Genomic DNA, 15,672 nt, shown 5'->3' with positions numbered 1-15,672 from the left:
CACGCCCACTGCGGCTCTGAACCCTCCAGAGGCGCCTCAGATCACTCAGAGGGAAGCCAGACTTCTGGCTATGGCCCCTCCCTTTCGAACTCCATCTCCTCTCATATCCAGCTCTGTCTGCTCCAACCAGATTGCCTCCATTTTGCTGCTACAACATTTTAATTTTTATTTTTTATTGCTTAAAATATTACAAAGAGTAGTACATGTGTCTCCTCCCCCCCCCCTGACCATCCCCCGGCCTCCCCTATCCCTCAGAGTCTTGTGTCCATTGCTCATGCTTATATGCATGCATGCAAGTCCTTTGGTTGATCTCTTACTATCCCCCAATCCTCCTCAACCTTCCTGCTGTAGTTTGCCAGTCTGTTTAATGCTGCTCTGCCTCTGTATCTATATTTGTTCATCAGTTTATAATGGTCTTTATTATCCATAAATGAGGGAGATCATGTGGTATTTTTCTTTCACTGACTGGCTTATTACTCTTAGCATAATGCTCTCCAGTTCCATCCAAGCTGATGCAAATGGTAAGAATTCCTTCTTTTTTACAGCAGCATAGTATTCCATTGTGTATATGTACCACAGTTTTCTAATCCATTCATCCATTGATGGGCACTTCGGCTGTTTCCAAATCTTAGCTATGGTGAATTGTGCTACTATGAACATAGGGATGCATATATCCTTTCTGTTTGGTGTTTCTGGTTTCTTGGGATATATTCCTAGCAGTGGGATCAATAGGTCAAATGGGAGTTCCATTTTTAACTTTTTGGGGAAACTCCATACTGTCTTCCATAGTGGCTGCACCAGTCTGCATTCCCACCAGCAGTGCACGAGTGATCCTTTTTCTCTGCATCCTCTCCAGCACTTGTCGTTTTTTGATTTGTTGATGGTAGCCATTCTGACAGGTGTGAGATGATACCTCATTGTTTTGATTTGCATCTCTCAGATGTTTAGTGACATGGAGCATGTTTTCATATGTCTCTTGGCTTTCTGAATGTCCTCTTTTGAAAGGTGTCTATTTAGGTCCTTTGCCCATTTTTGATTGGGTTGTTTATCTTCCTTTCGTTAAGTTGTATGAGTTCCCTATAAATGTTGGAGATTAAACCCTTATCGGTGATAACATTGGCAAATATGTTCTCCCATGCAGTGGGCTTTCTTGTTCTTTTGTTGATGGTTTCTTTTGCTGTGCAGAAGCTTTTTATTTTGATGTAGTCCCATTTGTTTATTTTCTCTGTAGTTTCCAATTCCCTAGGAGATGTATCCGTGAAGAAATTGCTGTGGCATATGTCTGAGATTTTGTTGCCTTTGGATTCCTCTAGTATTTTTATGGTTTCCCATCTTACATTTAAGTCCTTTATCCATTTTGAGTTTATTTTTGTGTATGGTGTAAGTTGGTGGTCTAGTTTCATTTTTTGCATGTATTTGTCCATTTTTCCCAGGACCATTTATTGAAGAGACAATCTTGACTCCATTGTATGTTCTTGCCTCCTTTGTCAAATATAAACTGAGCATATTGGTTCGGGTCGCGTTCTAGGTATTCCATTGATTTATACATCTGTTCTTGTGCCAGTACCAGGCAGTTTTGAGAACAGTGGCTTTGTAATACAGCTTGATATCTGGTATTGAGATCCCACCTACTTTGTTCTTCTTTTTCAGGATCACTGTAGTTATTCAGGGCCTTTTTTTATTCCAGATGAATTTTTGGAGTGTTCTTTCTAGGTCTGTGAAATATGTCATTGGTATTTTAATGGGGAGTGCATTGAATTTATAGATTGCTTTGGGTAGTATGGACATTTTAATGATGTTGATTCTACCAATCCAAGAGCATGGTATGTTCTTCCATCTGTTTATGTCTTCCTCTATCTCTTTTTTCAACGTCCTGTAGATTTCTAAGTAGAGGTCTTTTACCTCTTTAGTTAAGTTTATTCCTAGGTATCTTAATTTTTTTGGTGTGATGGTAAATGGGATTGCCATTTTAGTCTCTCTTTCTGTAAGTTCATTATTGGTATATAGACATGCCATAGATTACTTGGCCTTAATTTTGTATCCTGTTACATTGCCGAATTCATTCATTAAGTCTAATAGCTTTTTGATGGAGTCTGTAGGGTTTTTTATGTACAATATTCTGTCATCTGCGAATAAGGGCATTTTTACATCTTCATTTCCAATTTGGATGCCTTTTATTTCTTCTTCTTGTCTAATCGCAATGGCTAATACTTCCAGTAATATGTCGAACAGGAGTGGTGAGAGTAGGCATCCCTGTCTTGTTCCTGTTCTTAGGGGAAATGTTTTTAGTTTTTGCCCATTGCGTATGATGTTGGCTTAGGGTTTGTCATATATGGTTTTTATTATGTTGAGGTATGATACTTCTATTCCCACTTTGCTGAGATTTTTTATCAAAAATGGGTGTTAGATTTTGTAAAATGCTTTTTCTGCATCAATTGATATGACTATGTGGTTTTTATCTCTCAATTTGTTTATGTGATGTATTACGTTTATTGATCTGCAGATATTGTAACATCCTTGCATCCCTGGGATAAAGCCTACTTGGTCGTGGTGTATGATCTCTCTCATGTACTGCTGGATCCAATTTGCTAGGATTTTGATGAGGATTTTGACATCTATGTTCATGAGGGATATTGGCCTGTATTTCTCTTTCATTGTGTCTTCTTTATCTGGTTTTGGTAATTGGGTTATGCTGGCTTCATAGGATGAGTTTGGAAGTGTTCCTTCCTCTTGAATTTTTTGGAATAGTCTGAGGAGGATAGGTTTTAGTTCTTCCTTGAATGTTTGGTAAAACTCCCCTGTGAACCTGTTTGGCCCTGGACTTTTGTTTGCTGGACGCTTTTTGATGACTGCTTCAATTCCTTCCATAGTTATTGGCCTATTGAGATTTTTAGCTTCTTCCTGATTGAGTTTTGGAAGGTTGTATTTTTCTAGGAATATGTCCATTTCCTCCAGGTTGTCTAGTTTGTTGGAGTAGAATTGTTCATAGTATTTTTATAACAATCCTTTGTATTTCTGTGGGGTCTGTTGTTATTTCCCCTCTTTCATTTCTGATTTTGTTTATTTGGGTCCTCTCTTTGCTTCTTGGTGATCCTGGTTAGAGGTTCATCAATCTTTTTTATCCTTTCAAAGAACCAGCTCTTGGTTTTGTTTATCTATTGTATTGTTTTTTTTTTTTTTTTGGTCTCTATGTTGTTTATCTCCACTCTGATCTTTATTATTTCCTTCCTTCTGCTTACAATGGGCTTTTCGTGTTGCTCTATGTCTAACTCTTTGAGTTGTAGGGTTAGGTGATTTATTATCATTGTTTCTTGTTTTTTGCAGTAGGCTTGTAGAGCTATGACCATCCTTCTCAAGACTGCTTTCGCTGTGTCCCATAGTTTTTGGATTGTTGTGTATTCATTGTCATTTGTTGCCATGATGATTTTTATTTTTTCTTTGATCTCTCTGGTAACCCAGTCATTGTTTAATAGCATGCTATTTAATCTCCAGTGTTTGATTTTTTGGGGTTGTTTTTATTGTAGTTGATTTCCAGTTTTATGCCATTGTGATCTGTGAAGATGCTTGATATGATCTTGACCTTCTTGAATTTTAAGAGACTTTGCCTGTGACCCAATATATGGTCTATCTTTGAAAATGACCCATGTGCACTTGAGAAGAATGAATATTCTGTGGCTTTGGGGTGAAATGTTCTGAAGATGCCAACTAATTCCATCTAATCTAGTGAGTCATTTAGGATTGATGTTTCTTTGCTGATTTTTTGTTTAGAGGATTAGTTCAATGATGATAGTGGGGTATTAAAGTCCCCAACTATGATTGCATTGCTGTCAATCTCTCCCTTAATCTCCTCCAGAAGTTTTTTTTTTTTTAATGTATTTGGTTGCTCCTTTATTGGGTGTGTATATGTTTACCAGAGTTCTTTCTTCTTGTTGGATTGCTCCCTTTAGTATTATGAAGTCGCCTTCCTTATCTCTTTTTATGTCCTTCACTTTGAGATCTGATTTGTCAGATATAAGTATTGCTACCCCAGCTTTTTTTTTTCATTTCCATTCGCTTGAAAAACCCTTTTCCATCCCTTACCATCAGTCTGTGTGCATCTTTTTTTCTGAGGTGGGTTTCCTGTAGATAGCAGATATAGGGGTCATGTTTTCTTATCCACTCAGTTACCCTATGTCTTTTGATTGGGGCATTTAATTCATTTACATTTAAAGTTATTATTGATAGATACTTGTTTGTCGCCATTTATTCTTTACCACTCTGTCCCTTCTTCATTTCCTTTTTTTTTTTTTTACAGCAGACCCATTAGCATTTCTTGCATTGCTGCTTTATTGGTAATAAACTCCTGTATTCCTTTTTTGTCTGTGGAGCTCTTGATTTCACCCTCAATTTTGATTGATAGCCTTGCTGGGTACAGTATTCTTGGATTCAGACCCTTCCTTTGCATGACTTTGTATATTTCATTCCATTCCCTTCTTGCCTGATGTGTTTTTGTTGAGAAATCAGTCGCTAGTTTGATCGGGGATCCTTTGTAGGTAACTTTCTGTCTCTCCCTGGCCGCTTTTAAGATTCTTTCTTTGTCTTTGGTGTTTGCCAATTTAATTAAAATGTGCCTTGGTGTCGGTATTTTGGGGTTCATTTTGTTTGGGACTCTGTGAGCTTCTAGGATTTGTGTGAGTTTTTTCTTCCTTATATCAGGGAAGTTTTCTGTCATTTCTTCAAACAGGTTTTCTATTCCCTGCTCAGTTTCCTCTCCTACTGGCACCCCTATTATGCGGATGTTGTTTCATTTCATGTTGTACCAAAGTTCTCTTAGGCTCTCCTCCTGCTTTTTAATTTTTTTTTCTAGAAGCTGCTCTTCTTGGGTATTTTTTCCTAACTCGTCTTCTAGCTCACTAATGCGGTCCTCTACTTCTTCTAGACTACTGTTGATGCTTTCAATTGAGTTCTTTATAGCAGTGATGTCATTTTTCATCTCTTCTTGGTTCTTCTTCATTTCCTCTTGGTTCTTAAACGTATTATTGAATTTGTCTTCCATTCTTTTCATCCACTTTATGGCCATTTCTCTGAATTCTTTCTCTGACAGGTTGCTTGCCTCCATTGCCTCCAATTGGTTTACTTCCTTTTCTGGTGATGCCTGTTTTTCCTTCATATGCGGGCTGATTCTTTGTTTCCCGATGATCTCTCTTCTCCAGGTCTTTGTTATGTAGTTCTCTCTCTGCTCTGTTGATTTAAAGGCACAAAATACAACACAACAAGGCACAATGCACAAGGTACTGAACACAAATGTATTCACGATACTAATAACCCTAAATAAAGGTGAACACCTGAGAAAAGAGAATTAGGGGATAAGGATGAAAAAAGAAGAGTCAAAGGAAAAAGAGGAAAAGAAAAAAAAGAGTGCAAAAATGAAATTGGGAAAAAGGAAAAAAAGGAAGAGAAAAAAAGAGAATGAAATAGAAGAGAGAAAAAAACTATTTAAATGGGGAGAAAACTCCAATAGAACAGCCACTAATCCCAAAAAATTCCAGCAACAGGTACCTAGAGATGAATGCAAACTACAAAGAACAACTAATATCAAGGTAGGCGAGGTAAAACAGAAGAAAAAAAAATAACCAAAAAAAAACAACAAAAAGAGAAAAAGAAAAAGCCAAACAATCTTACAAACAAGCAGAAAAAATACCAATATAATCAAAAATCAAGCAAACAACAAAACGACAGAGAGAGAAAAAATTTGGATAGTGAAGAAAGAGAAGAGAGAGGTATATATGGACTTTGAGCAGGGGATTGGAAATTAGATATATAAGTAGGGTTAAATTTTAACAGGGGGTAAAAAGAAGGAATAGGAAAAATCTAAAGCAGAATAGGTTAAGAGAAACAGGACAACAAAAGAGGAAAAGTGCCCTAACCGGTTTGGCTCAGTGGATAGAGCTCAGCCTGTAGACTGAAGGTTCCTAGGTTCGATTCAGGTCAAGTGCATGTACCTTGGTTGCGGGTCCATCTCCAGTAGGGTGTGTGCAGGAGGCAGCTGATCGATGTTTCTCTCTCATCAATGTTTCTAGCTCTCTATCCCTCTCCTTTCCTCTCTGAAAAACATCAATAAAATATATTTTTAAAAAAAGGAGGGGGAGTGAGGAAGAGAGTATTGGCATAATGGTAAAGTTGAGATAAAGTAAAATGATGCTAAAGAAAAGATGAAAATAGAATGTAGAACACTAATCCCAAAATAAAATAAAGAGAAAATAAAATGACACTTTAAAATAAAGGTAAAATGGTAGTAGTAATAATACTGGTTAAATATAAAAATGTAGTAATTAAAAAACGGTAAAATCAGGTGACAAAAATATTTAGTTTCTTAAGTAAAAGGTGAAAAAATAAAAATGTGCAGTAGTGAAGGTCCTTCACTTCCTATACTCTTCTGTTTGGCACGCCTCAGTCCTGTCAGTTATTCAGGAGAGTGTTGAAGTACCTTGCGATACACTGTTCCTCCGTGTTGTAAACCACAGTCCTGATTTTAAAGCAGGCAGTATTTCTTGTTTCCCTGACTGCCTTTATTTGTGTTTACAGAAGAGTCAGTTCGTGGTTCAGCCCCTGGGAGCCAGTGTTTCTGGATTGACCTCTGAGGCTATAAGTTCTCCCTAGCCAGTATTTAGGTTTTATTTTCTCTATCGCACTTAATACTGGTTTGGGAGAGTCAACTGCCCCAGAGCTGGTTCCTTGATCATTACTCCTGCTCTGATTCCCAGGTTCCGCAAAAACAACTTTCCCCTGCAGTCTCTGTGAATAACCCCAATTGGACGATCGTATGTATTGGGTTAATAATCAAAAGCAAAGATTTAAGGAGAAAAGAAAGAAAAAAAAAGAGCCAGAGTAGGTGCGTGAGCTCGCAACCCTCCACCATCCAGCTCTGTGTGAAATTCTCCCAAAGTCTCTTCGACACGTTCTCTCTCCCCCGACACTAAGCAGCAGGCACACTGGAAAAATACGAGGCTGCCTTTTTGCACCCAGTTCAGCTATGGGCTGATTTTTACAGTTCACTTCTGCCAGCAGCCCTGTGGGGTCCCTTCCAAACTCATGAATCACGCTGGTCCCAACGGCCTCAGACTTTGTGGGGTGCAGATTTCCCCGCACGTTCCTCTCTCAAACCTGAATTACAAACCGCACCTTTATCTAGGTGAAATCTGACTTTTCCAAGAGGAGGAGCAGTGCTAGTCTGAGTCCACTTATTCGCTCTGCTTGAAAACCAGTGTTCCTGGGTTAGTACCTGATCCCTGGATCTGCTCCAACATTTTTAAATGGAAAGAATCAAAAACACCCCACACATCCCTTATTTCATTCTAAGGTACTATCACATTATTACTGTTGTTGCTGTGTGGGTTACTGGGCGACTGCCCCACTAGCATGCCATGTCCATGAGGACTGGGGTTTTGTCTGTTCTGTCTCACACCTGCACCCCCAGTACTTAGAGCAGTGTCAACAGATGGTGAGCAGTAGTTTGGTCTTCTTTGATAAATGAGTAAAGAAGTTACACATGTGATCATGGTTGAAAGGGTTAAATATGGGGTATAATGACCTCACATAACTGGGAATCTGACCTAGACTGAGGAACCAGGGAGAGTTTCCTGAAGAGCGGCATCTAATAGAGCAAGAGCCCAGGCTAAGCTAGAGCTGACGGGGGCAGGAGTAAGAAGTCCAGGCAGAGGGCACAGGAGATGCAAGGCCAGGAGGTGGAAAAGTTGAGGGAAGTAAACCAGTTAAACTGACTCATGTGGGTGATTAAATGAGCTAATAGACCTGAAGTGCCCTTGTACACACAGTGTCTACTAAAAAAATAAATAAAAGGCCAGCTGTTGTCATTATTGCACATCCAGGGTGTGCCCTCCTGGGAACAACAATAACAGAATAAAGGGGTTCTTCCCTCCCAAACTACACAAGCAATTCATGACATCAAGCCTTGATTATAGCTTGACTGTGGTATAAGTGACAGGCGATAAACCACATATATGCAAATACACACTACTTGTCATGGAAAAGTTTCTCATGTGCTTTTGTAGTCCCTCTCTCTGCACCCCACCCCACAGTCATCAGACAATCACTCATCCTGTCTTTCTTGATAGATTATTTTGCATTTTCTAGAAGGCTATATACATGGAATGACATCATATGCTCTTTTTTTGAAATGGCTTCTTTCAGTAAGCATAATGATTTTTATGAGGTGAAATTCTTATAACAAGATATTAATCCTTTTAAAGTGAATATTTCACTGTCATTATAAACAAAATGTTGTTCAGTCACTATGTTACCTAGTACTGAAACATTTTCATCACCGCAAATAAAACTCTGCACCCAAAGAAAGGTTGCTCCAATCTCCCAAGCCCCTATCCCTGGACACCCCCAATCTGAATTCTGTCTCCTTCTCTTTCATGTCCCTGTTTTCTGTACCATCTACCCTGCCAGCCTGTATATCTGGTGCCCCACTTGTCCCAATGTCAGGGCACTAATCTAAGCCTTTAACACCTTATTCTTCCTCTGAACCGCATTTCTCACCAGTCACATCCATCTAGCTCTGGGGGAATGGTACCCCAGTACCAATGCACCAGCTCCAGTGGCTGCTTTCTCAACAGGTAGGTCAACCCCCCTCATGTTCCTCAGCCCAACCTATACCCACACATAGAGAGCATTCCTATATTAAAGCCCTAGGTGCCATTGAACTCATAAAATGCCTCACACCCCCAAACCTCCCAAGCTTTACAATTTCCCATCCTGACTCTGAACAAACTCCATCCCTCCACGACCCCTTCTTATGTTCCCTTCTGCTTACCCACAATCCAGCTTTGACCAAGTCCAAAAATGATCCACCATATACCCCGGATGCCACAATTAGCTGGAAACAAAACCAAACCAGAGAAGAGATTTATTTCCATTTCCCAGGTTCTGCTTTTTGAATTTCTAAGTCAAGACACATCGAGTTTGCAAAGCAACAACAAAAAGAGACAACGAATGCAGACCCTGATGTCTGGCCTGAGCTCTGGGTCATGGAGGGCTGGAAACAGGGTCATCCAGTGTAGGCCTGCAGGTGGCAGACATCACAGGGACGTGCATGTTTACTGGAGTTGTTCTTTTATCACTGAATATTTGTTTAATTCTCTGTGATATTGTTCTTCGAAGGTGCAGTGAAAATGAATATAGAATGAGAATACTTTTGATGGTTAGGTCTCATCGTCTCAGATCTGGTGCAAGGGCCACTCAGAGGCAACCTGGGAATGATCTGGGAAGTCAGGCCATCTCCTGCTGTGAACTCCACATCAGAGGAGAGGAAGAAAAGTGGGAAACATTTATTTGGAGGATTGTAGCCCCATAAGGAAAGAAATGAGAAAATATGAAATTATGGTAAGGATCGACACTGTAAGATGAAAGGTTCAGCTAATTACAGGTAGATGATGTTAAAGTAACACTTGAGCCAGACAAATTTCGGGAGGCAAGAAAGTCGTTATTCAAGACCATGCAGGAGGGCATTGAGACTGACCTCAATACCACTGAAATAAAGGCTGGAGGGATTTTAAAAACAGAAGGAAACATAGGCATCTGTGTTTGCTAATTGGATTGACACAAGAGATAAATAAAACTCATTAAATCCTGACAGGATGGTTTTCATTCTTTTTACATTTAAACCTCGTTGAGAGAGAGAGAGAGAGAGAGAGAGAGAGAGAGAGAGAGAGAGTTGTGAGAGAGAAAATATCAGTTGCCTCCTCTAAATGCCTTGACCGAGGACTGAACATGCAAACTTTAGGTGTTTGGGAGAAAGTGCCAACCAACTTGGCCACGCTGGTCAGGGTAAGTAGGATTTTTTACATCTTGCTTTTAAATGTCTCCACCCAAGTTAAGCTTCTACACTTCTTCAGAGTCTGAGGACAGAAAACAGGAGAATTTCATTTTAACAGAATGGACCCAAACCCTCTATGCAGATATTCTATGAATCATATTACTGGCAAGAAGTTGTGTTTATTAAAAATACACTTCTATTGATTTCAGAGAGATAAAGGAAGAAGGAGAGAGACATAGAAACATCAATGATGAAAGAGAATCATTGATTGTCTGCTTCCTGCACACCCCTTCTGGGAATCAAGCCTGAAAGCCAGCATGTGCCCTGACTGGGAATTGAACCATGACCTCCTGGTTCTTGGGTTGGTGCTCAACCACTGAGCCACTCCAGCTGGGAGGCAAGAAGCTTTTAAGGAGACTTAGGCATATTTCAAAAGGACATAGAAAGAATCTGCAATTACAAATTACAGTTATATTTATTTCTAAAGGAAATTCTCTAAAAAATTAGAGATAAGAATATTAGTGAGGAAGAAAAATTAAAGATTCTGAGGGAATAATGAGGCCTCTTATTCATAACAAAGCTACTTTCTGCACAGTGTAGGCAAACACAACTAAATCCTTTCAGCCAAGTCGCAGTTTGCATTGCCATAAATTCCTGCAATTTATAAAGAAGTGCAAGTTCCCAGCCATTTATAAATAGATGCCAAATAGTTGAGAGACTGAACAGAGATGGCATCTGATCTCCCAGAAGGCTGTGCTTCTGGAGTTTTCCATGTAGACACTACATTTCTCTCTATAGTCACCGTCCCTTTGATCAAACTTCATCTCCAAGGAAGAAGAGTATTCTACATCCTACAACATGGCTGGTTTCTGATTAGTGACCTGAGTGCAGAGGAATGACATTCATGTTCTACTTTGCTCTGATGCAGGTTTTTCTATGAAACTTGAAATGGGAGATTTAACAGCCTCTTGAGATTAGGTGGCCTCACCCTCACACTTCACCTGCAGTCTCTCTAGCTTTGGGTGACGCCCTCCTCTCAAACAGATTATGAGTCTTCAACAGGTCAAAAATAGCTCCATAAAAGGTGAGGTCGTTTATAATTCTGTGGGCATCAGTTTGAACTAGGACATTTGCTAAGCATCTCTTATATTACCAAAGTTTCCAATTCTATTCTATCAACAAAGACTACAGGGTGCTACTGAACTTATGCAATTAAGTCTAATGCCATAAACTTAAGAATACTCCAGCAGGCATTAGTAGCTTTGGGGAAGACAAAGTTCACCGTTGCATCTCACATAGGTGTTCTCTTGTCTATTCCCATCATCATCAGTGTCCAGGCACCCTCCACAGGTCTCCCTGGAAATGTGAGAGAGCTCATGTTCCTGTCAGCTTATGTATTAGTCCTGTGGGTCATTACACAATAACTGCCCCTCCTGTGAAGCACATGGTGTCCCCTCCATTGTGGAGATGGTGCAAATGGAACCAACCAGAGATGGGATCCAATGTGGAATGTTAGATTACATCAACAATATGACAATGCTAGCTCAAATTTGTTAGTATTTATTGATTCAAAGCAAGTCTTCTAAGCAATTTCCACCACCACAAGAAATCTAATAAGTGCATTTTTATTTTTATTTTTTTAGTTTAAGAACATAGGGGAGGGGAGGAGGATCACTAGTACTCAACATCTAACTCTACAGGCGCACTTCTAAAGGAGCTGAAGGGGTTAGAGACTTTACACTGGTAGTTCCCAGCATCGTCTCTCCTGACAGGGTCTATGGTGAGGGTTCTGTGGTCCTGGGATAGCTTCATCCTCTCCGTGAGCTCCAGACTCCTAGCATTGAATAACCAGTAGATGGGGCTCTCATCTGTCTGGCAAGTCATGACCACAGCATCCTCATTCTCTGTGACTGTGGTGTTGCTGGCTAGGAGTTTGGGCACACTCCGTGTCCCTGTGAAGAAATAGAGGGTGAGAATGATTGAGTCTGGGCTTGAGACCGGGGGCTATGCTCCTTCCTCAAAGATATCAACCCTGACTCTGATTGCTCTGAGGGTAATTTGTTTCCACAGTAAATATTAATTAATTCTAAATTTGCCATCACTCCCTAGACCTTATCTACCACTCTGAGCTCAAGACCCCTAAGTAGGAAGGATATGAAACAATGATTGATCTAGGGATCCAAAGACATCTGATAAGGCCACTGGGATTGGAGGAAAAGATGGGGCTATGGCTGCAGATAGACCTCAATTGACTCAGTTCAATTTCTCATGGTCTTTGGGATTCTGCTTAGGAACTGTATCTCCGTATGCCTCACTTTCCCCTCAGTGAAGAAAAATGAATATTTGACTGATGGGCGGACCATGTACTAATCATAAAATATTCACAGTATCTGACATAAATATTTGGAAGGAAAGCTGCTCAAATAAGAGGCATTTGTTATTGATGGACTTCACTAGAGAATCCCCTGGGCTGATCTCTTGTGGATGAGCTGCTGCCAGGAGCATGTTTTCTCCTGCTCCTCCCTTGGGACACTGATCTTTCTCTAGACTCTCCTAAATTCCCCAGAACAGTCAGATAATACTCTGGGGAGCTAGTCCAGTTGTGCTCTCCACACACAGTGTCAGGTGAAGGAGGGTTTAGCCCCAACTGGTGACTAGCTCAAGAGCCTTGTGACTCTAGCACATGGGAAACTGTTGTTCTCACTCAGCCCTTCCCCGGAGGCAAAACCCAACCTGACACAGGCTCCCCAGGGAATTTGAAGTTAGGACATTTTGACAGGGGCCTGAGAGGGGCTGCTCAAGCTAAGCTCCTCTGTGAGGAACTCAGGAAGCCCTTCAGGCCAGGTTCTTACAGAGCCCTGCAGGTTCTATCTCAGGGACATGATCAGGGAAAGGGGCCCAGGGACCTGGACTGAGACTGGTCTCCCTCTGCTTACTCACTCCCATCAAATTGCTCCTTCTCTATCTGGTGAATGTCTGTGGGGCTGAAATCTTGGAAGGGAACTCTGACCTTAGGATGTTTGTCTCCACTGTGTGTGTCCTGCACTAAATTCCCAAACCCAGCTTGGGACATGATGCAGAGGGGGATAGAGGAGAGTCTAGGACTGGCAGTCCTATGTGTGAAGTAGAATTCACCCCACCCAACACCTAGAGGTCAGAGAGAAATCACTCACGGTATACACTGAGCCATCCAAATCCTCTTACTCTTGGTGAATTTGGAAGGACGGCTTCTACAACGTAAATTCCTTCGTCCCGTACAGTGACGTTTCTTATGATCAGGGATCCTTCAAGGTTTATTTCCTCTCGACCACTGTATTCGGGACCTGTTAGAATTTCACTGGTATCCCATGCAAGAGACCCAATGAAATTAAGGACCTTCATCTCTATTCCCCTGTACCAAATAATCCCTGTAACATTGGGAGGCTTATTGCTGAGACGTAGAATCCCATCCTGCCCTTCAAAAGCAACGGTCGAGTCAATAGCAAATTGTGCAGTGGTGGGCATGATCCAGAAGGTTAAGAGGAAGACTAGAAGGGAAGACAAAAATTGATAAGTATTTTGATCTATGTATTGGGATGTAGCGATGAGGCATTTCTCTTCATTTCTCAGCCTTAGTCTTCATGTGAGTTCGTGTGTGCATCACCTTGGTCAAGGTCAGCAACATGGCCACCATGGCTTCAGCACCTCAGAACCTATGCTTCTTGTTTTCAATTCGATTTCCCAGCTGTCTGTGTGGCTGTTCTCCTTACTTCCCTCAGATCACTGTTTACATTAGGTGGCCTTCTGGAGGACCTTCCTTGACCATGACCTCTAAACACCCTCTATCTTCACTCTCTGACCAGTCCTCGCTCTGTGCCCTTTAAGGCACTAGTGGGTACTGTTGTCACAAGTAGATCTCTTCTTGTTTCCTTTCTCCCCATATAATGTGAGCTGCATATGGACTGGGGATTTTGTGATCTCGTGCCCCCAGTGCCTGCAATAGGCTGCAAACACCTGTTGGTGAATGAATGAGTGTCCCCAGGCTTGTCCACGTCTGATGTAGTATTTTCCCATATTTGTAGCTGGTGGTGGGGACAAAGTTTAGCTCCCCTGGTTAAAATGATTCTGGTATCACCTGAAATAAATTGTCATGACTGTGGTCAGTTGTCAAAATTTAATACTCAGTGATCAATAACTTAGCAAATGAACCGCAATTGAGGTTTTCCTACCTCTCACCACTTCCACATGATCAGATATTATTGTTGCTGAGCTCCCTCTCTCATCCTACTCTGCACACCTGTCCTTTCACTCAGGTCCAAAGGGAAGCCCTTCCTTCCCTCACAGAGTTCTGTCCTCCCCAGGCGATCTTGGCCAGTCTCCAACTCGCAACCTCCCTTCCATTCCCTGGGATTGTCCCCTCCTTACCGGCCAAAAGGAACCCCAGCCAGGGGACACGTCCTCTGAGGGCAGAAGCTGCAGGGAACTCCATGGGGACTGCTGCCTGCTCCTTCCCTTTCTCTGAGAGAAGAGCACTAGGTCCAGTAAGGCTCCCAGACACCTCTGTCCAGACTGGTGGGATGTGCTCTCCCTCCTCCCTGTGTGCTGAGCCTCCTGCTGGGACAAGATAACCTCCCTTGTCATGTGGGCCAGGGCGGGGTCAGGGCCCAGGACATTCCCCTCATTTTTTACAACCCTGTTGCCCCTTTGAGTTTACCTTTACTCTGTATTTTTTTTCCTTGGAAACTCCTGAAGCCTCTGACAACACACACACATACAAACACAAACTTACACATGCACAGGCACGTGCCCAGTAAAGCACTTGCCTGGGTCGTCCAGTTCCTGGTCATGTTCCACAGCTCCCTGTCAGTGCACATTTGACTTTTCCCTTCAGAGCAAGAGGTCTGGGGCTGTATGGGTTTACTCAGCGAGATAGACCACCGACTGAGAATTTAAATTTAAGAGCCTTTATTAAGCTGGCAAGCTGACTACACCTATAGCACCCTGCCAAAGTAAAGGCTGAACTGCAGTGCCAACTTCCATGGCCAGCGACTACAGTTACAGCACCCTGCTGGAGCAGAGGCTGAACTGCAATGCTGACTGCAAGAGTTACATTTTATTATTAAATTCTGTGGAGGCCCAGAGAAAAATGTGTCTTTCAAATTCTGGGCCCCCCAATATGGAGGAAACTCTCTTTATTTATACTTTTTCTAGTCCTTTGTCTCCCAAATTTGGAATGAGACTTCTGGGCCTTCTGAGAAAGAAGGCCTATGTGCTGGGAAGGGGCTATGAGACCATATCCCAAGGATTGGCCTGATGTCAATACCTTCTGATCTATGTGTTTTAAGAACAGACAGCATAGCCTGATTCGTCTGGCCAAAGCCCCAGATATGCAGCCCAGCACAGGGCCACCTCAGGAAAATTGTCACAGGGATGCCCCGGCTCTGCATTAGATCTCCTGTGCAACTTTGTAAGGATTGGGATGCACAGTAGACATTTTTGAAAGGCTGCTTCAGCAGCTGTCCAGCTACATGGATGCCAGGATAAGACCCTGTGATGGGAAGGTCTCCACATCTTGTTAAAATGCAGATTCTGACTCGGCAGGTGTGCAGTGGACCAGAGACTCTGCATCTAACAAGCTCTCAGGGGAGGTGGAATATACTGGCCTGTGGAGCTCGCTTGCAACAGCAAGGCTGATGGAGGCACATGGCCTCCTGAGTGGATGACCCTCTCACTCCAGCATTTGCCCTTGCTACATCTTGGTCTTTGGTTCGTCACCACCACACAGAGAGCCCCACAGGCCCCAAACTGGGGATTATTTCTGGTGGTGACACAGAAACACAGATGGGCACTGGGTCTTTTCTGTGTTTTCAAAT

General features: G+C 41.9%; 1 protein-coding gene across 2 annotated transcripts; it reads right to left on the bottom strand.

The window, feature by feature from the left end:
• Positions 1 to 11,486: 11,486 nt before the first annotated feature.
• LOC102424049 (carcinoembryonic antigen-related cell adhesion molecule 21-like) lies at positions 11,487 to 14,349 on the bottom strand. 2 transcript variants are annotated; one of them, XM_023746030.1, is made up of 2 exons: positions 14,225 to 14,349; positions 11,487 to 11,772 (listed from the first exon to the last, which is right to left on the bottom strand). In XM_023746030.1, the coding sequence occupies exons 1-2, from the start codon at positions 14,286 to 14,288 to the stop codon at positions 11,495 to 11,497; spliced, it is 342 nt and encodes a 113-aa protein (XP_023601798.1). In that variant the 5' UTR covers positions 14,289 to 14,349; the 3' UTR covers positions 11,487 to 11,494. The 2 variants fall into 2 exon arrangements, with proteins under 2 accessions (XP_023601798.1, XP_023601797.1); XM_023746029.1 differs by lacking the exon at positions 14,225 to 14,349 and adding an exon at positions 12,994 to 13,340.
• Positions 14,350 to 15,672: the final 1,323 nt, after the last annotated feature.

The sequence above is a fragment of the Myotis lucifugus genome, unplaced genomic scaffold (genome assembly GCF_000147115.1).
Source record: "Myotis lucifugus unplaced genomic scaffold, Myoluc2.0 scaffold_618, whole genome shotgun sequence".
Taxonomy (NCBI): domain Eukaryota; kingdom Metazoa; phylum Chordata; class Mammalia; order Chiroptera; family Vespertilionidae; genus Myotis; species Myotis lucifugus.
Note: the sequence above shows the minus strand (reverse complement) of the source record. Positions and strands in the feature narration are given on the sequence as shown.

Bases quoted from the DNA above. Each gene is read 5' to 3' on its own strand.
- LOC102424049 (XM_023746029.1), bottom strand. From the start codon at position 13,324: ATGCCCACCACTGCACAATTTGCTATTGACTCGACCGTTGCTTTTGAA. The intron at 11,773-12,993 runs GTGAGTGATTTC...ATTTCTTCACAG, and splicing joins TGGATGGCTCAGTGTATACC to GGACACGGAGTGTGCCCAAA.